The 21,332-nt window shown below is 50.7% G+C and overlaps 1 protein-coding gene across 3 annotated transcripts; it reads right to left on the minus strand.

Moving 5' to 3' along the window:
• Positions 1-48: 48 nt before the first annotated feature.
• Positions 49-18,431, minus strand: LOC148832316 (uncharacterized). 3 transcript variants are annotated; one of them, XM_088918928.1, is made up of 13 exons: positions 18,340-18,431; positions 17,605-17,737; positions 16,892-17,003; positions 15,774-15,867; positions 14,559-14,613; positions 12,994-13,134; positions 10,579-10,739; positions 9,733-9,831; positions 8,831-8,976; positions 6,017-6,188; positions 3,650-3,762; positions 3,455-3,539; positions 49-233 (listed from the first exon to the last, which is right to left on the minus strand). In XM_088918928.1, exons 2-13 carry the CDS (start codon positions 17,717-17,719, stop codon positions 177-179), a joined length of 1,350 nt encoding a protein of 449 aa, XP_088775054.1. In that variant the 5' UTR covers positions 17,720-17,737; positions 18,340-18,431; the 3' UTR covers positions 49-176. The 3 variants fall into 3 exon arrangements, with proteins under 3 accessions (XP_088775054.1, XP_088775055.1, XP_088775056.1); XM_088918929.1 differs by lacking the exon at positions 18,340-18,431 and adding an exon at positions 18,093-18,326; XM_088918930.1 differs by lacking the exon at positions 3,650-3,762.
• Positions 18,432-21,332: the final 2,901 nt, after the last annotated feature.

Here is a 21,332-nt window from a genome sequence, read left to right on the forward strand (position 1 = left end):
CCCTGATGGTGAGGACAGAGGATTCAAACTCAGAGGGGCAAGGTTCCAAGCTCCTGAATTTTATTTAAAGCTGTAAAAACCCTGGAATAACAGCAGTACAGCTGGACACTCCGTGTCTTCACACACACGAGAAGGACAGAGCCTCCTCGCTGTACCCAGCGGCAGTCCTGCCTCGGTCACTGCAGGTCATAGTCCGAGACGCACTGTCTCAGGTAGAGCTCGTACAGCTCCCCCTGCAGGTGGACAGAGAAACATTTATGAAAAGGCACAATTTTGGAATTGGCTATCAAAGACAACCAAAACCCCTTAGGCTCCTCGATCACTGAGCAGGAGCTACTGGACAAACTCCAGGCCCTCAGACCACGCAAAGCCTGTGGCTCATCTACAAGAGTGGAGACAGACTCGATTCCAACAATTACCGGGGCATCTGTGTGAACGGTAATCTGGGGAAGGTATTCTGCAGTATCCTGAATACACGAATACTGGCCTTCCTTACTGAACACAATGTCCTGAGCAACAGTCAGATTGGCTTCCTACCAGGTCACTGCACATCTGATCACATTTACATCCTACACACACTGACAGACAAAAACACGTCCACCAACAACACAAAGGTTAACGTTTTGCCTGCTTTGTCAATTTAAAAAAAGTATTTGTCTCGATTTGGCATGAAAGATTGTATTATAAACTACTCCAAAGTGGCACAGGGGGCAAAGTGTATGACTTAATTAAATCAATGTATTCAGAGAGCAAAGGTGCAGTGAAAATTGGAAACAGAAGGACCAAATTCTTCACCCAAGGCCGTGGCGTGAGACAGGGCTGCAGCCTGAACCCAACACTGTTCGATATCTATATCAACGAATCAGCAGGAATGTTGGAACAGTCTGCAGCTCCTGGTCTCACACTACACAACACAGAAATCAAGTTCCTGCTCTACGCAGATGACCTGGTCCAGCTGTCGCCCACAGAACAGGGGCTGCAGCAGAACCTGGCACTGCTGGAGCAATACTGTCAGACCTGGGAACTGACAGTCAATCTGGACAAGACCAGAGTCATGGTTTTCCAGAAGAAAGCCAGACCTCAGGGAAACAGGTACAAATTCACACTCAACAACAACACATTGGAGCACACATCCAGCTACACATATCTCGGTCTCATTATCAGCTCTTCCGGGAGTTTTGACCTGGCAGTGAAGGCACTGAGGGAGAAGGCACTCAGGGCTTTCTACGCAATAAGAAGGAGGCTCTTCAACATCAACCCACCAACAAGAATCTGGCTCCAAATATTTGAAAGTGTAATCCAACCCATTGCCCTATACGGCAGTGAAGTGTGGGGTCCCCTCACAGACAAGGAGTACACTCAATGGGACAAACACCCCACAGAAACTCTGCACATGGAGATCTGTAGAAACATCCTCCATGTGCAGAGAAAAACACCTAACAACGGGTTGATTAGGGAATTAGGCCAGTACCCACTATTGATAAACATACAGAAAAGAATAATAAAGTATTGGCTACACCTAAAAAACAGCGACCAAAATTCCTACCACCACAAAGCCCTGCTGAGCCAAGAGCTGAGCCCAAAACAGAGCCCCCTGAGCCAGCTGGTCCTGAGGCTCACTGACACAAGCCACACCGACACCAGCCAGCCTCAGGACAGCACTGCTAGAGCACCACAACTCAGACTGAACCACCTCACAGCACAGATCAAACAGCAATATCTCACACACTGGGACACACACACACAAACACAACATAAACTGGAATGCTACAGAACCCTAAACAGACAATACACACTAGCCCAATATTTGACCAAGATAAGAAAGAGGGAAAAGAAACAGACCCTGAGGAAGTACAGGCTCAGTGACACAGCCTGGCCATAGAAACTGACTCAGACAGACCTGGCTGTCCAGAGAGGACAGGCTCAGTGACACAGCCTGGCCATAGAAACTGGACACAGGCAGACCTGGCTGTCCAGAGAGGACAGGCTCAATGACACAGACAGACCTGGGTGTCCAGAGAGGACAGGCTCAGTGGCCACAGCCTGGACACAGACAGACCTGGCTGTCCAGAGAGGACAGGGTCAGTGACCACAGGCTGGACACAGACACACCTGGCTGCCCAGAGAGGACAGGCTCAGTGGCCACAGCCTGGCCATAGAAACTGGACACAGGCAGACCCAGCTGTCCAGAGAGGACAGGCTGTGCTCCCACTGCCAGCGGGGAGAAACAGAGACAGAGGTGCACTTCCTACTGCACTGTGACAGATACTCTGTGATTAGAGCAACATTCTTCCCTAAATTCAGAAATCTAATCCCAGAGTTCCCACACCTCCCAGAATCACAACAGGTCCCAATCCTGCTGGGAGAGGGAGGAGGGAACTCAGTTGAACTGGAAGCCCAGTAACAGTGAGTCTGTCTCCCAATAATGCTCCATCTGTCTACAATATATGTAAACATTTTATGATATGTCTTTGTTTTAAATGTCTGTAATATGTCTGTAGATTTGATTTTATTTTTTGTTTTGTTTCCTGTTAATTTCTTTTTATTTGCTTTGGCAACACTGATTGTACCCATCGGTCATGCTAATAAAGCACCTTGAATTGAATTGAACTGAAACATGCTGGCAGTAGTTAGCTCTATGCAAGAGGAGGCTTGTTCAGAGAGATGGGAGGGGTGTTGATTTGGAGAAAGGAGTGGAAAGATGCAGTCTGACAGCAGAGAGTCTGTCCAGCCTGCAGGAGTGATCGATCGAGAACTATGAATACCATGATTCCACTTCGTCCTCTGCCCTCTGAGGACACAGCTCCACACACAGAGCCCTGCTCTCTTCCTCCCACTGAGGGACACACAGACGCAAGACAGCCGGGACCGAGCGGACCAGACTGCAGGTCCGAATGAGGCTCGGGACCCACAGATCCAAATGAGGTTCGGAACACGCAGACTGGACTGCAGCTCCCACTGAAGCCCAGGACCGTGGAGAAGGGCTGCAGGTCTGAACGAGACTCGGGACAGGGACTGGACTGCGGCGAGTGGACTGGGGGTCCGAACGAGACTTGGGACAGGGACTGGACTGAGGCGAGTGTACTGGGGGTCCGAACGAGACTCGGGACAGGGACTGGACTGCGGCGAGTGGACTGGGGGTCCGAACGAGACTCGGGACAGGGACTGGACTGCGGTGACTGGACTGCGGCGAGTGGACCGGGGGTCTGAACGAGACTCGGGACAGGGACTGGACTGCGGCGAGTGGACCGGGGGTCTGAACGAGACTTGGGACAGGGACTGGACTGCGGCGAGTGGACTGGGGGTCTGAACGAGACTCGGGACAGGGACTGGACTGCGGCGAGTGGACTGGGGGTCTGAACGAGACTCGGGACAGGGACTGGACTGCGGCGAGTGGACTGGAGGTCTGAACGAGACTCGGGACAGGGACTCGACTGTGGAGAGATGACCGTACCTTCCTCGGTATGACCACTTCCTCCATGTGTCTCTTCATGTCCACAAGCCTGCGTCTCTGGCTGCGGGGCAGCGTGGGCTTGGAGCTGGGAGAGAAACCAGGAGCAAAGACTGTCATTAGAGAGAGGGAGAGAGAAGGACTGGACATTGGGTTCATTAGGGGTCATTAACGTAGCAGTGACCAGAGAGTACTCACCCAGCATAGAAGCGGGACAGGAGCACAGAGAGGAGACAGGAAGAGCAGAGCAGGATCAGTCCCCAGAGAGGAGAGTCTCCACACAGCCAGACCCACAGGGAGGAGACGACAACCTGTAGCACACACACAGGACCACACAAGACACATACAGGAGGCACATACGCAGAGACACGCGCAGATTAACACACACAGATATAGACCCCACAGACGCAGAACACACGCAGAACACTCTACTTGAACTTCAGTCTAAATTAAAACACCTGGGGGTGATATTTGACCCACATGTGCAACATATTGTCAGAACATCTTTCTTTTACCTCAGAAATATTACCAGACTAAGTCCTATTTTATCGCTGACACTGACACTGCGGGACAGCCAGGGCCACAGAGAGACACTGAGGTACAGCCAGGGCCACAGAGAGACACCGCGGTACAGCCAGGGCCACACTGAGACACTGGGGTACAGCCAGGGCCACACTGAGACACTGCAGGACAGCCAGGGCCACAGAGAGACACTGGGGTACAGCCAGGGCCACAGAGAGACACCGCGGTACAGCCAGGGCCACACTGAGACACTGGGGTACAGCCAGGGCCACAGAGAGACACTGAGGTACAGCCAGGGCCACACTGAGACACTGCAGGACAGCCAGGGCCACACTGAGACACTGCGGTACAGCCAGGGCCACACTGAGACACTGCAGGACAGCAAGGGCCACACTGAGACACTGCGGGACAGCCAGGGCCACAGAGAGACACTGAGGTACAGCCAGGGCCACACTGAGACACTGAGGTACAGCCAGGGCCACAGAGAGACACTGAGGTACAGCCAGGGCCACACTGAGACACTGAGGTACAGCCAGGGCCACACTGAGACACTGCGGGACAGCCAGGGCCACAGAGAGACACTGAGGTACAGCCAGGGCCACACTGAGACACTGAGGTACAGCCAGGGCCACAGAGAGACACTGAGGTACAGCCAGGGCCACACTGAGACACTGCGGGACAGCCAGGGCCACACTGAGACACTGCAGGACAGCCAGGGCCACAGAGAGACACTGAGGTACAGCCAGGGCCACACTGAGACACTGCAGGACAGCAAGGGCCACACTGAGACACTGCAGGACAGCCAGGGCCACACTGAGACACTGAGGTACAGCCAGGGCCACACTGAGACACTGCGGGACAGCCAGGGCCACACTGAGACACTGCAGGACAGCCAGGGCCACAGAGAGACACTGAGGTACATCCAGGGCCACACTGAGACACTGCGGGACAGCCAGGGCCACAGAGAGACACTGAGGTACAGCCAGGGCCACAGAGAGACACTGCAGGACAGCCAGGGCCACAGAGAGACACTGGGGTACAGCCAGGGCCACAGAGAGACACTGCGGTACAGCTAGGGCCACAGAGAGACACTATGGTACAGCCAGGGCCACACTGAGACACTGCGGGACAGCCAGGGCCACACTGAGACACTACGGTACAGCCAGGGCCACAGAGAGACACTGAGGTACAGCCAGGGCCACACTGAGACACTGCAGGACAGCCAGGGCCACAGAGAGACACTGAGGTACAGCCAAGGCCACAGAGAGACACTGCGGTACAGCTAGGGCCACAGAGAGACACTACGGTACAGCCAGGGCCACAGAGAGACACTGCAGGACAGCCAGGGCCACACTGAGACACTGAGGTACAGCCAGGGCCACAGAGAGACACTGCAGGACAGCCAGGGCCACAGAGAGACACTGGGGTACAGCCAGGGCCACAGAGAGACACTGCGGGACAGCCAGGGCCACACTGAGACACTGAGGTACAGCCAGGGCCACACTGAGACACTGTGGGACAGCCAGGGCCGCAGAGAGACACTGAGGTACAGCCAGGGCCACAGAGAGACACTGAGGTACAGCCAGGGCCACACTGAGACACTGTGGGACAGCCAGGGCCGCAGAGAGACACTGAGGTACAGCCAGGGCCACACTGAGACACTGCGGGACAGCCAGGGCCACACTGAGACACTGGGGTTTAGCCAGGGCCACACTGAGACACTGCGGGACAGCCAGGGCCACAGAGAGACACTGAGGTACAGCTAGGGCCACAGAGAGACACTGCGGGACAGCCAGGGCCACACTGAGACACTGCGGGACAGCCAGGGCCACAGAGAGACACTGTGGGACAGCCAGGGCCACAGAGAGACACTGAGGTACAGCCAGGGCCACACTGAGACACTGCAGGACAGCCAGGGCCACACTGAGACACTGAGGTACAGCCAGGGCCACAGAGAGACGCTGCGGGACAGCCAGGGCCACAGAGAGACAGCCAGCCAGTGAGAAACAGGAGAGCAAGAGAGAAGAGAATGACTGTTCTTACATTATACATGTGCAGGGCGTGGGCCACTTCTACTCCAGCAATGTCAATCAAGCTGTTGATGGGGAAACAGCCAATCACAAAGCTGGAGAGGAGGCAAATGGGCAGGAGGTAACCAAGGCAACCGAACAGGAAGTGCCAGAGTTGGATCTTCCTGTTGAGCGACACCTGTTGGCTGAGGCAGAGATTAAGACATGAGATTAAAAACCTCTCGTGTCTTCAGTGGTGTTATTCCTCTGACTGAACCACCAAGCCAAGATGTCTGCCGCTCTGTCACACCTAGGACAAGAGAAGCAGGGAAGCAGCTTCACTCACCTGTCTGTTAACCCCGATCCTCCTCTAATGGCACAGCAGTGCAGATAGTGCTGAAGAGGAAGCTATACTGTATAGGGCAGTGAGAAATCACTAATGACAAATCAATTCGCAATTAATTCAAAAGTGACCTGTCGCAGGGTGAGACAGTCTCTCTCCAGACAGACAGAGCCGTCACTAACCTGTCCCTCTGTAAGACAGTGTCTGTGGCCTGTCGCAGGGTGAGACAGTCTCTCTCCAGACAGACAAAGCCGTCACTAACCTGTCTCTCTGTAAGACAGTGTCTGTGGCCTGTCGCAGGGTGAGACAGTCTCTCTCCAGACAGACAGAGCCGTCACTAACCTGTCTCTCTGTAAGACAGTGTCTGTGGCCTGTCGCAGGGTGAGACAGTCTCTCTCCAGACAGACAGAGCCGTCACTAACCTGTCTCTCTGTAAGACAGTGTCTGTGGCCTGTGGCAGGGCGAGACAGTCTCTCTCCAGACAGACAGAGCCGTCACTAACCTGTCTCTCTGTAAGACAGTGTCTGTGGCCTGTCGCAGGGTGAGACAGTCTCTCTCCAGACAGACAGAGCCGTCACTAACCTGCCTCTCTATAAGACAGTGTCTGTGGCCTGTCGCAGGGTGAGACAGTCTCTCTCCAGACAGACAGAGCCGTCACTAACCTGTCTCTCTGTAAGACAGTGTCTGTGGCCTGTCGCAGGGTGAGACAGTCTCTCTCCAGACAGACAGAGCCGTCACTAACCTGTCTCTCTGTAAGACAGTGTCTGTGGCCTGTCGCAGGGTGAGACAGTCTCTCTCCAGACAGACAGAGCCGTCACTAACCTGTCCCTCTGTAAGACAGTGTCTGTGGCCTGTCGCAGGGCGAGACAGTCTCTCTCCAGACAGACAGAGCTGTCACTAACCTGTCTCTCTGTAAGACAGTGTCTGTGGCCTGTCGCAGGGTGAGACAGTCTCTCTCCAGACAGACAGAGCCGTCACTAACCTGTCCCTCTGTAAGACAGTGTCTGTGGCCTGTCGCAGAGTGAGACAGTCTCTCTCCAGACAGACAGAGCCGTCACTAACCTGTCCCTCTGTAAGACAGTGTCTGTGGCCTGTCGCAGGGCGAGACAGTCTCTCTCCAGACAGACAGAGCCGTCACTAACCTGTCCCTCTGTAAGACAGTGTCTGTGGCCTGTCTACAGGGTGAGACAGTCTCTCTCCAGACAGACAGAGCCGTCACTAACCTGTCCCTCTGTAAGACAGTGTCTGTGGCCTGTCGCAGGGTGAGACAGTCTCTCTCCAGACAGACAGAGCCATCACTAACCTGTCCCTCTGTAAGACAGTGTCTGTGGCCTGTCGCAGGGTGAGACAGTCTCTCTCCAGACAGACAGAGCCGTCACTAACCTGTCCCTCTGTAAGACAGTGTCTGTGGCCTGTCTACAGGGTGAGACAGTCTCTCTCCAGACAGACAGAGCCGTCACTAACCTGTCCCTCTGTAAGACAGTGTCTGTGGCCTGTCTACAGGGTGAGACAGTCTCTCTCCAGACAGACAGAGCCGTCACTAACCTGTCCCTCTGTAAGACAGTGTCTGTGGCCTGTCTACAGGGTGAGACAGTCTCTCTCCAGACAGACAGAGCCGTCACTAACCTGTCCCTCTGTAAGACAGTGTCTGTGGCCTGTCGCAGGGTGAGACAGTCTCTCTCCAGACAGACAGAGCCGTCACTAACCTGTCCCTCTGTAAGACAGTGTCTGTGGCCTGTCGCAGGGTGAGACAGTCTCTCTCCAGACAGACAGAGCCGTCACTAACCTGTCCCTCTGTAAGACAGTGTCTGTGGCCTGTCGCAGGGCGAGACAGTCTCTCTCCAGACAGACAGAGCTGTCACGAACCTGTCCCTCTGTAAGACAGTGTCTGTGGCCTGTCGCAGGGCGAGACAGTCTCTCTCCAGACAGACAGAGCCGTCACTAACCTGTCCCTCTGTAAGACAGTGTCTGTGGCCTGTCGCAGGTGAGACAGTCTCTCTCCAGACAGACAGAGCCGTCACTAACCTGTCCCTCTGTAAGACGGTATCTGTGGCCTGTCGCAGGGTGAGACAGTCTCTCTCCAGACAGACAGAGCCGTCACTAACCTGTCCCTCTGTAAGACGGTATCTGTGGCCTGTCGCAGGGTGAGACAGTCTCTCTCCAGATAGACAGAGCTGTCACTAACCTGTCTCTCTGTAAGACAGTGTCTGTGGCCTGTCGCAGGGTGAGACAGTCTCTCTCCAGACAGACAGAGCCGTCACTAACCTGTCTCTCTGTAAGACAGTGTCTGTGGCCTGTCGCAGGGTGAGACAGTCTCTCTCCAGACAGACAGAGCCGTCACTAACCTGTCTCTCTGTAAGACAGTGTCTGTGGCCTGTCGCAGGGTGAGACAGTCTCTCTCCAGACAGACAGAGCCGTCACTAACCTGTCTCTCTGTAAGACAGTGTCTGTGGCCTGTCGCAGGGTGAGACAGTCTCTCTCCAGACAGACAGAGCCGTCACTAACCTGTCCCTCTGTAAGACAGTGTCTGTGGCCTGTCGCAGGGTGAGACAGTCTCTCTCCAGCTGGTCTAGGGTGTGCTGCACGGTCTGCTCTATTGTCTTCTCTATCGTCACGCACACCTCCTCGATCTGATTCACACAGCGACACACCTGAGAGGGGGTACAATTGGACAAATTCATTTCCACCCCCGCAGAGCAAACAGAGGGAAACCGAGGACACAGCAGACACACGGAGGTCACTCGAAGTCTGACGGAGAGCAGGCCTGAGAGTCTGATCCTCCTCGCTTGTACGGGAGCGTGATTCAGTCACCCTGCCCTGGGTGGATGGATGTCTTCTTGCCGACTTCCTGAGCATCCAGGCATGTTCCGCACCAAAATATAGCCAGGATGAAACGAGTTCCACCTGAGCCCAATCCTCTCTTGTGTGAGAGACTCAGGCGCGCTTACTGTGTGCTGCAGGGCCGAGTTAGCTGGGATCTGATGAGGATGTTAACTTTAAGAGTTTACTTATCGCAAACGCTCAGCCGTCGGTCAGAGACAGGACTGTGCTGCACGCTGCTGCAAAGACAAATAAGACCGTCTGATATCACACACATGGCACTGAAGGCGTGGGAGAGCAAGGTTCACAGAGCCTGTGCTCACTGCAACAGCTACTCGGGCTAAGTGTCCAAGTCTCAGCAGGACACTGGGGATTGGAGGGAACTGGGCAAACCAAAGCCTAGGATGAGCAAGGCAACTCCAGAGCCACTCGCCTGGCCAGGACAGAACAGCTCAGTGGACTCAGGAGCACTTGACAACCTTACTCTCCAGCTGCCGGGAGCGTGACTATTGAACAAGCACGAAGAAGCTGCCAGGCTCTTTGCACAGGTCACAGCACAGGTGTGGTGTGAATCTCCTCTGTCTCACCCTGTCCTCCTGGGGGATGTAGATTGTGGGCATGTTGAACCCACACTTGTTCAGCGCCGGTCTCTTACACAGCTCCTGGACGATCTGCATCAGCACCCTCTGAGACGGGGAGAGAGGAGGTCAGGGGGAGGGAGGGGGACAGCAGGGGAGCTGCTGGGAGCACAAGCACACTCCATGGGTTAGCAGTCCGGCTGTCCGAAACCTGACCGGGCGAATCGGGCAGATCTATCACACTGGATAGAAAGGCAGAGATGGGTTGTAAAATATTCTAGAAAATATAAAAAAATACTCAAGAATATAACCAGAGCCAAACAATACATATTTCTCCGAGACACGTAAATGCCCTGAAAAGACAATTAGTTCTCCTGAGAGCAAACAGCTCATCTGTGTGCAATTACATCACCTGTGTCCAATCAGCTGTCCTGTGTGCACATACATCACCTTTGCAATTTCATGACCTGTGTGATTTCATGACCTTTCTGTCGTCAGATATGTGCAATTTCATGATGAGTGTGCTAATAGCTCACCTCTGTGCATTGCATGACCTGTGTGTTATCAGCCTGTGTGCAATCAGCTCATCTCTGCTTACTCAGCTGTTTACAATTTCATGAAGTGTGTGTAGTCACTGGCCTGTGTGTAATTAGGTGACCCAGCTCAATTGTGTGTAATGAGCCCACCTTTGTATAATTTCATGTCATGTGTGTTTTCAGCTCACTGTGTGTAATTTCATGAGCTGTATGTAGCTAGCTCACCTGTGTGAAATACGTAACTTGTGTGCAAGTGAATACGCGGCTGACCTGTGTGTAGTCGGCTCAGGTGTGTGCAATTTAATGCCTGAGTCCGTACCTGGCGGTCACTCTCACTGCCCGCCTGGTCAGCCTTGCTGAGGTAGAAGTGCACTCGTTCGCCTGCTTTATCACTCAGTCGCTCCACAATGTTCAGAGTCCGGCCACACAGCGCCTGGCCCAGTGGGTCAAAGAACACCAGAACCAGGTCCACACGTTCACCTGCAAGGAGTCAATACAGACACAAAGACTGGACCCCAGCATATGTTCCCATTGGACTGTGGGCGTGAGGGCTTAAGACAGTACAGACACACTGACTGGACACTCCAGTACATTAACACTGCACTGAGAGAGAGGGGCTAATACAGTACAGACACACTGACTGGACACTCCAGTACATTAACACTGCACTGAGAGAGAGGGGCTAATACAGTACAGACACACTGACTGGACACTACAGGACATTAATACTGCACTGAGAGAGAGGGGTTAATACAGTCCAGACACACTGACTGGACACTCCAGTACATTAACACTGCACTGAGAGAGAGGGGTTAATACAGTACAGACACACTGACTGGACACTCCAGTACATTAACACTGCACTGAGAGAGAGGGGTTAATACAGTACAGACACACTGACTGGACACTCCAGTACATGAACACTGCACTGAGAGAGAGGGGTTAATACAGTCCAGACACACTGACTGGACACTCCAGGACATTAACACTGCACTGAGAGAGAGGGGTTAATACAGTACAGACACACTGACTGGACACTCCAGTACATTAACACTGCACTGAGAGAGAGGGGTTAATACAGTACAGACACACTGACTGGACACTCCAGTACATTAACACTGCACTGAGAGAGAGGGGTTAATACAGTACAGACTCACCAAAAAACAGATAATATTTGAATTAACTATAAAAGACAGCTAAAACCTCTTAGACATCCCGATCACAGAGCACGACCTACTAGACAAACTCCAGGCCTTCAGACCATGAAGGGCCTGTGGCCAAGACAGTCAACAATGACATGCTGAGATATATGGTATGTATATATATGCCTGCTTTATAATTCAATTTTGCACAAAGGAATGCTTTACTTTTCAAACTTTTCAAAGTGTGTAGGAGCTAAAGTCTATGACATAATTAAGTCAATGTACTCGGAGAACAAGTGCGCAGTGAACAATTGGAACAAAAGGACAGAATTCTTCACTTAGGGTGAACTGAGACAGGGCAAATTTGCCCCGGCAGTAAAGGCACTGAAAGAGTAGGCATTCAGGACTTTCTACACTATTAGAAGGAGGTTGTGCCTTACAGCAGTACAGTAAAGTACATTACAGTGTGATTACAGCGCATCACAGAGCAGTTATTCTAGTACAGTAGAGCACATTGCAGTATTGTTACAGTCCAGCACAGTGCATTTATTCTAGTACACTATAGCATGTTGTGGTTATATTAGAGTACATTGTAATATCACAATCCATATGTAATATCATTGTGATATTATAGTACGTTGCAGTGATATTACAGTCCAACACAGTGCATTTATTCTAGTACACTACAGCACATTGCGTTGTTATTACAAATCAGTACAACACAGCGCAGTGTTATAACAGTATAACAGTGATTACACTACAGCACAGTACAGTTATTCTAGTACAGTACAGCACATTGCAGCGTAATCACAGTACATTACATTGCTGTGTGATTACAGTACAACATAGTGCATTTAATCTAGTACACTACAGCAAAGTGCAGTGTTATTACAAATCAATACAACACAATGCAGTGTAATCACAGTACAGGACATTGCTGTGTGAGTACAGTGCAGCACATTACAGTGTTATTAGAGTATAGGACAGAGCTCTTATTCTAGTACAGTAGAGAATATTAGAGCAGTATTTTTACAGTCCAGCATAGTGCATTTATTCTATTACACTATACCCTGTTGCAGTGATATTACAGTACATTGCAGTGTTATTACAGTCCAGCACACTGCAGTTATTCTAGTACACTACAGCAAAGTGTAGTGTTATTAAAGTTCAACACAGTACAGTTATTCCTGTACACTACAGCTCATGGCACTATTTGTACAGTACAGTGCAGTTATTACAGTCCAGTCCAGTACAGCACATGCAGTGTTATTACAGTTCAGAAAAAGCATAGTGCAGTGTTATTACAAACCCGTACAACGCATCGCGGTGTTATTACACTACAGTACATTGCAGTTATTCTAGTACACTACAGCACATTGCAGTATTTGTACAGTACAGTGCAGTTATGACAGTCCAGTACAATACAATACATTGCAGTGTTTTTACAGTTCAATACAGTACAATGTTATTACAGTACAGCACAGTGCTACAGTACACAGCACACTATTGCAGTGTCTGTGTGCAGTGTGTGTTTGTCTCTGGCCTGCGAGCAGTGTGTAGCTATCTCTGCCAGTGTGCAGTGTGACACGTACCCAGCCAGATGAGCGCTTTGTCCACATCAAACTCGTACTTCATATCTCCGTCCACCAGACCTGGGGTGTCAATGAAGGTGACCAGACTGAACCTGCGCTCTCGGGAGGTGCTCACCTCTGTGGACAGATAGTCCGACACTCCTGGGAGAGAGAGACAGTCCCTTTGCTCAGCCCAAGAAACAGGGATGAACAGCGCCTCCTGTCTGTCGCAGATCAGTTTCACTAGCGGGGAGGGAACAGCGCCCCCCTGTCTGTCTCTCAGAGCTCACTGATCAATTTCACTCCCACAGAAATTGGTCTGACACATAGAGAGGGGGGCTCCAATGGAAATAGGGCATCTACAGAGATGGGGTAGGTTTCCACAGACAAGGGCACGTTCCAACAGAGAGGAGTATCCCTCAGCCAATTAAGTGATGAAATCTGTTCATGAAGCGAAACCCCTTTATCTTCAATTTTCAATGGAAACACCTTTCTAACCTTGGGGCAGAAATTCTGTCTCTGAAGCCTGAGGCCAAGGGTACTGCCCCAGGCTGGGGCACATTGCTCTTCTTAAATCCCCCATGTCAGACAAACCCGGCTGCTGCCTCCACGGCAACAGTACCATCAGCTGGACACTGGGATCAGTAGATCTCTCCCTGCAGGGGACGTGAGACAGAGAGGGAGGGAGAGAGGACAGGGCACACACAGAGCTGGAGGTGAAGACACTGACTGACCTGTGAGACACACAGAGGGAGGGAGAGAGGACAGGACACACACAGAGCTGGAGAGGAAGACACTGACTGACCTGTGAGACACACAGAGGGAGGGAGAGAGGACAGGACACACACAGAGCTGGAGATGAAGACACTGACTGACCTGTGAGACACACAGAGGGAGGGAGAGAGGACAGGACACACACAGAGCTGGAGGTGAAGACACTGACTGACCTGTGAGACACACAGAGGGAGGGAGAGAGGACAGGACACACACAGAGCTGGAGGTGAAGACACTGACTGACCTGTGAGACACACAGAGGGAGGGAGAGAGGACAGGACACACACAGAGCTGGAGATGGAGACACTGACTGACCTGTGAGACACACAGAGGGAGGGAGAGAGGACAGGACACACACAGAGCTGGAGGTGAAGACACTGACTGACCTGTGAGACACACAGAGGGAGGGAGAGAGGACAGGACACACACAGAGCTGGAGATGGAGACACTGACTGACCTGTGAGACACACAGAGGGAGGGAGAGAGGACAGGACACACACAGAGCTGGAGAGGAAGACATTGACTGACCTGTGAGACACACAGAGGGAGGGAGAGAGGACAGGACACACACAGAGCTGGAGGTGAAGACACTGACTGACCTGTGAGACACACAGAGGGAGGGAGAGAGGACAGGACACACACAGAGCTGGAGATGAAGACACTGACTGACCTGTGAGACACACAGAGGGAGGGAGAGAGGACAGGACACACACAGAGCTGGAGGTGAAGACACTGACTGACCTGTGAGACACACAGAGGGAGGGAGAGAGGACAGGACACACACAGAGCTGGAGATGTAGAGACTGACTGACCTGTTATTTCTTGCAGCTTCTGGAAGTGGGGGTAGAGATGCAGTGTGGCATTTCCCTGAAGAAAAACAGCTTTCATCACACCAATATTAGGAATAATAATGACATTATATAAAGCAGCCTGAGATCACCCTGAATAATGAAATCAACTACAGCTCTCTGATGTCACCCAGAATATTGACATCATCTACAGCACTCTGACATCACCCAGAATATTGACATCATCAGAAAACCCTGACAGCACCCGGAATACTGACATCATATACAACACTCTGACATCACCAGGAATACAGACATCATCTACAGAACTCTGACATCACCTGGAATACTGACATCATCTGCAGCACTCTGCCAGCACTCAGACATCACCCGGAATACTGGCATCAGGTAGAACACTATATTTTTGCTTTCTGTATGTTAAATCATGTACTTGTGAACAGTAATCATCAGCTGGATTTGGTCCAGTCTTGAATTTTATCTAAATCTTTTTTAAATTCGAGTGTTGCTGCTACAGTGTTTGCAAATGTTCCTGATTTGGTTTCGTCTGCAAACTTGACTAATTAATTACATGTATGTTACAATCTAGGCCATTGAAATAATTAGGTCCTAGTAGAGACCCGTGATAGACTCCACTAATTCCATCATTATTATACTGTAATTAAGAAGAGCAGTGCTCCTAGTACAGGTCCATGTTGGACTCCAATAATAACATCACCTAACTTTGAATATTCACCCCTTATCTGTACCTACTGATTTCTGTTTAATAACTAATTCTCAATCCAAACACTAGCATTCTCCTGATCGCCTACAATCTGAGAATTACTCATGTATGAGGAACTTTATGAACAGCCTTTCTAAACATGAAATATAACCATTTCTTATGCCTTATGTGTGTCCATTACTATTGGTGCTTGTTCAAAAAATTCTATCAATTGGGTCAGACTAGCCTAGATTTCTAAATCTATACTGATTGTTTCCCAGGATATTATTCCCAAACAGGTGATGATATTGTTTCCATAACATCACACGTCCTACAAGACAGACTTCTTGGTCCATAATTACTTGGGTCGGTTTTCTCACACTTCTTAAGCATGGGCACTACACGAGCAAATCTCTCGTCCCCAGGTACGAGCCCTGTTCTGACTGGCTGCTGGAAGAGCTTCTGTTTCAGTGTGCTGTGCTTGTCCTGTGGAGCCCTGCCTGTCCCCTCACACTCACAGTCAGAGTGTCTCTGCGTCTCCCACTGGTGATGAAGGTGAAGCCTTGAGTCTCTATGGCAACTCCAGTCTTCTGGATGTGTTCTCCAGTATACCTGAGAAACACACATACAAAACCTCTAACATGTTCCCCAAGAGACATGAGACACACATGCACAGTACATGGAGAATATACAAGTGTCCATATGTGTCTACTGTATGTAATGTAGAAATATGTATATAGGAAAGTATTAACATTAACATGTTTAATATTAATAAATGTAACCACTTACATACTGTACATTAACATTGTACATTTATGATAATATGATAACATTAACAGCAATTGTACATGACAATATACAATGATACGAATGTACACTAACACTGCACTGAGAGAGAGGGGTTAATACAGTACAGACACTGACTGGACACTCCAGTACATTAACACTGCACTGAGAGAGAGAGAGGGGTTAATACAGTACAGACACACTGACTGGACACTCCAGTACATTAACACTGCACTGAGAGAGAGGGGTTAATACAGTACAGACACACTGACTGGACACTCCAGTACATTAACACTGCACTGAGAGAGAGGGGTTAATACAGTACAGACACACTGACTGGACACTCCAGTACATTAACACTGCACTGAGAGAGAGGGGTTAATACAGTACAGACACACTGACTGGACACTCCAGTACATTAACACTGCACTGAGAGAGAGGGGTTAATACAGTACAGACACACTGACTGGACACTCCAGTACATTAACACTGCACTGAGAGAGAGGGGTTAATACAGTACAGACACACTGACTGGACACTCCAGTACATTAACACTGCACTGAGAGAGAGGGGTTAATACAGTACAGACACACTGACTGGACACTCCAGTACATTAACACTGCACTGAGAGAGAGGGGTTAATACAGTACAGACACACTGACTGGACACTACACTACATTAGCACTGCACTGAGAGCGAGAGTATATCCAATATTGGCAGTCAGGTCTGTATGGGGAGCTGATATTGTTCTCAATTCAATTCAATTCAAGGTGCTTTATAAGCATGACCGATGGGTACAATCAGTGTTGCCAAAGCAAATGAAATAATGAAATGACTGGTTCTCTCTCACCAGTTGATGAAGGAGCTCTTGCCAGCTGAGTGGTTCCCCATCACCATCACTGTGATCTTTTTCCTGGGGGCCAGGAGGGGGATACCTAGAGTCCCAGCCAGCTGCAGCAGCCCTGCAGACAGAGAGAGAAGTCAGAGGGGAGTTTTTTGGAGAACCCCATGCGCGACTCAGCACACAGAGATCAGACCTCATTGCACACAGAGGTACTTCAGTGACTCAGCACATAGAGATCACAGATAAATGCACAAAAACAGTGATACTTCAGTGACTCAGCACACAGAGATAAGAGGTAATCGTGCACAGTGGTAGTTCAGTGACTCAGTACACAGAGATCAGAGGTAATCGTGCACAGTGGTAGTTCAGTGACTCAGCACACTGAGATCAGAGATAATCGCACAAAGACAGTGATACTTCAGTGACTCAGCACACAGAGATCAGAGATAATCGCACAAAGACAGTGATACTTCAGTGACTCAACACACAGAGATCAGAGGTAATCGTGCACAGTGGTAGTTCAGTGACTCAGCACACTGAGATCAGAGGTAATCGTGCACAGTGGTAGTGCAGTGACTCAGCACACTGAGATCAGATCTCATTGCACACAGACAGCGGTACGTCAGAGGACTCAGCGGACAGAGAGCCCATCACAGACAGAACTACTAGGGAGACAGAGAATGAGATCCGGTAGCATTTGACAGGCGGCTGGGTGGTACCGGTGTTCGGGTGGGTGTAGAGGCCGTGGCACTCCACCAGGATGCGCTCGTTGGTGCTGCGGCCCGACTCCTCGGGTCTGTTGGCAGCAGACCGCCACTTCAGTCTGCCAGACATCTCCCCGAGCAGCGCCCCCTGGAGGACAGAGAGAGACCTGTAGGACACAGGCACAGCGAGAGCTGCACTGCTGGACATCTTCACTTGGTTTTTTCCTGGGGGAGTCACGGGGGCAAAGAGCACAGCACAAACACAAGGATTCGAACCCGCAGCCTTCCGGTTACAGCTTCACATCCCTGGCCACTGTGCCTCACTGCAGCCTTGCTACATATCACTCAGTATCATATCGTGACTCAAACACGCCAGCACATCTCCGGGCTGTTATTCCCAGGGTAGGGATACTTCCCTCGGGGAAGCAGTCGAAAATCACAGGGCTCTCCTGGAATAACGCCCAGAGAGGAAAACTCCTTAAAGGAACTGACACTTTTCTCACAGGTGTGCGGCGGGGAGCGATTTGGAACACGAGGAGACCGCCTTATCTGTCGGGATCCGATCGGTGGAAAACTGCTGCCTGTTCCACGATGTTTGATTTTCGAACCCGAGCCCACACTGCGCCTGAGAGCGCAGAGTGAGTGTTTTCCCTCGTCTTGGGCTGGGTCAAGCTGTAGACCGGCTCAGCACCACAGCTCCATAACAACTCCAATAATCCAGACTGGAAAACTGAAGAAAGGAGGACTTACAACACTACGTCTTCACGCGGCGACTGTGAAAACACAGCAGCTGCTCTGAGGCCGCAGGCAGGGAAGGAGGGGTATTAATAGCACAGAGTCACAGCCCCCAGATTTCTGGTGATACTGTTTCAGTGAAGCAATATATGAACACATTGGAACAGTCCATCTACAATAGGGGCTACAGTCCCAGTACAGGAGAACAGTCCTGTTACAATAGGAGCTACAGTCCAGTACAGGAGAACAGTCCTGTTATAATAGGGACCACAGTCCCAGTACAGGAGAACAGTCCAGTTACAATAGGGGCTACAGTCCCAGTACAGTAGAACAGTCTTGTTACAATAGGAGCTACAGTCCCAGTACAGTAGAACAGTCCCGTTACAATAGGAGCTACAGTCCCAGTACAGTAGAACAGTCTTGTTACAATAGGAGCTACAGTCCCAGTACAGTAGAACAGTCCTGTTACAATAGGAGCTACTTTCCCAGTTAAGGAGAACAGTCCCGTTACAATAGGAGCTACAGTCCAGTACAGGAGAACAGTCCTGTTACAATAGGAGCTACAGTCCCAGTACAGGAGAACAGTCCAGTTACAATAGGGGCTACAGTCCCAGTACAGGAGAACAGTCCTGTTACAATAGGAGCTACAGTCCCAGTACAGGAGAACAGTCCAGTTACAATAGGAGCTACAGTCCCAGTACAGGAGAACAGTCCTGTTACAATAGGGGCTACAGTCCAGTACAGGAGAACAGTCCTGTTACAATAGGAGCTACAGTCCCAGTACAGGAGAACAGTCTTGTTACAATAGGAGCTACAGTCCCAGTACAGGAGAACAGTCCTGTTACAATAGGAGCTACAGTCCCAGTACAGGAAAACAGTCCTGTTACAATAGGGGCTACAGTCCCAGTACAGGAGAACAGTCTTGTTACAATAGGGGCTACAGTCCCAGTACAGGAGAACAGTCCTGTTACAATAGGAGCTACAGTCCCAGTACAGGAGAACAGTCCTGTTACAATAGGGGCTACAGTCCAGTACAGTAGACCAGTCCAGTTACAATAGGGGCTACAGTCCAGTACAGTAGACCAGTCCAGTTACAATAGGGGCTACAGTCCAGTACAGGAGAACAGTCCAGTTACAATAGGAGCTACAGTCCAGTACAGTAGACCAGTCCAGTTACAATAGGGGCTACAGTCCAGTACAGGAGAACAGTCCTGTTACAATAGGAGCTACAGTCCAGTACAGTAGACCAGTCCAGTTACAATAGGGGCTACAGTCCCAGTACAGGAGAACAGTCCTGTTACAATGGGAGTGAAGGGCTCAGGCTGTGCTGACAAGTTGCAGACACTCTGCACACTCACAAGCACTGGACAGACACACTTACAATGAACACTGGAGACACGCAGGGAAGGAAACGTGAGGGGAGGGCGATGGGGAGGACGCGCTTGATTGGGTCCTGAGATAAAATAACATTTATTAAAATAAAATAATGGTAAAAACTGCTGCTAGAATAAAGAGCCTCTTGTAGAACGAGCAGCTTTCGTCGCTGCGACACGAAAAAGGCGAACCTAAGCAGCCGCGTCCGCCCTTGATGTTGGAGGATGGCTAGCGTGATGGCGGACTCGGTCGCTGTACAATCGCTCTTTCTGCAGCTCCAGGGAAGCTCCAGGTCTTCCCCATTCCTGGCTTGGGGCTGCGAGCCGGATTCCCTGAGGACGGGGGTCCCCAAGACGGCGGCCTGGGGCCTCCTAGTTAGCAGGGTGAGTCCTGTTTCATTCAGCGGAGAGACCTCCCCTGGGAGCTCGGGCCCAGGCCATGACACATCTGCGGCTGGCAGGGTGGAGCTGTGTGAAGGGCTGGGGCACGCACGGTGTTAAGTTGTACAGTAGGCCTGGGTGTCGCTGGAGCTGTGTGCGGTAAGAGTTGCACAATGGGACTGGGGATCAGCGAAGCTGTGTGTATTCAAGATGCCTGCCACTGGAACCCTCTTTCAAGTCTGCTCATATAGCTGAGCCCCGAATCTGTGCAACCTTCTTGTTCACAGCTCCCTTAACCAGCCTCTGCAAGTGTGCACACCAGGCATGTACCTACTGCTCTGTTTGTATTTATTGTCTGTGTGATGGTCTGTCATTACTGTCATCAGCAGCCAGATCACCTTGCAACTCACAGCTGGCAGCCCACTGAAGCTCAGCAGGTGTGAGCCTGGTCTGTACCTGGATGGGAGGCCTCCTGGGAAAAACTAAGGTTGCTGCTGGAAGAGGTGTTAGTGGGCCCAGGAGGGGGCGCTCACCCTGTGGTCCATGTGGGCCCTAGCCCCAGTATAGTGACGGGGACACTGTACTGTAAAAAGGTGCCGCCCTTTGGGTGAGATGTAAAACTGAGGTCCTGATGCTCTGTGGTCATTAAAAATCCCAGGGTGTTTCTTGAAAAGAGTAGGGGTGTAACCCCAGGGTCCTGGCCAAATTTCCCATTGATCTTTACCAATCATGGCCTCCAAATAATCCCCATCTCTGAACTGGCTTCATCACTCTGCTCTCCTCCCCACTGAGAGCTGGTGTGTGGTGAGAGTACTGGTGCACTATGGCTGCTGTCACATCATCCAGGTGGGGCTGCACACTGGTGGTGGTGGAGGGGATCCCCATTACCTGTAAAGCACTTTGAGTGGAGTGTATAAGAAAGTGCTATATAAGTGTAAGGAATTATTATTAATTTTAATTAATATTAATTTTAGTGTTTTGTAATGTACAGTGTGCATTGTGTGGTGTTGTGTGATTGCACTGTCTGCTGCACCGTGCATGTCCTGAGAGTTAAGAATTTCTATGTACATGTCTGTATGGTAAATAAACTCCTCTGTCTGTGCCTATCTACTGTCCCCTGCAACAGAACCCCCTGCATCGCCTGCAAATATAACATCCACTACGACACACATTCCAGACCCTCTGGGCAATTCTGGATCACTCAGATGATATTATTGACCTTATTTACTGCAGAAAATACCCAGCTATCCCCAT

The sequence above is a fragment of the Atractosteus spatula genome, chromosome 6 (assembly GCF_055471065.1).
Source record: "Atractosteus spatula isolate fAtrSpa1 chromosome 6, fAtrSpa1.hap1, whole genome shotgun sequence".
Classification (NCBI taxonomy): Eukaryota; Metazoa; Chordata; class Actinopteri; order Semionotiformes; family Lepisosteidae; genus Atractosteus; species Atractosteus spatula.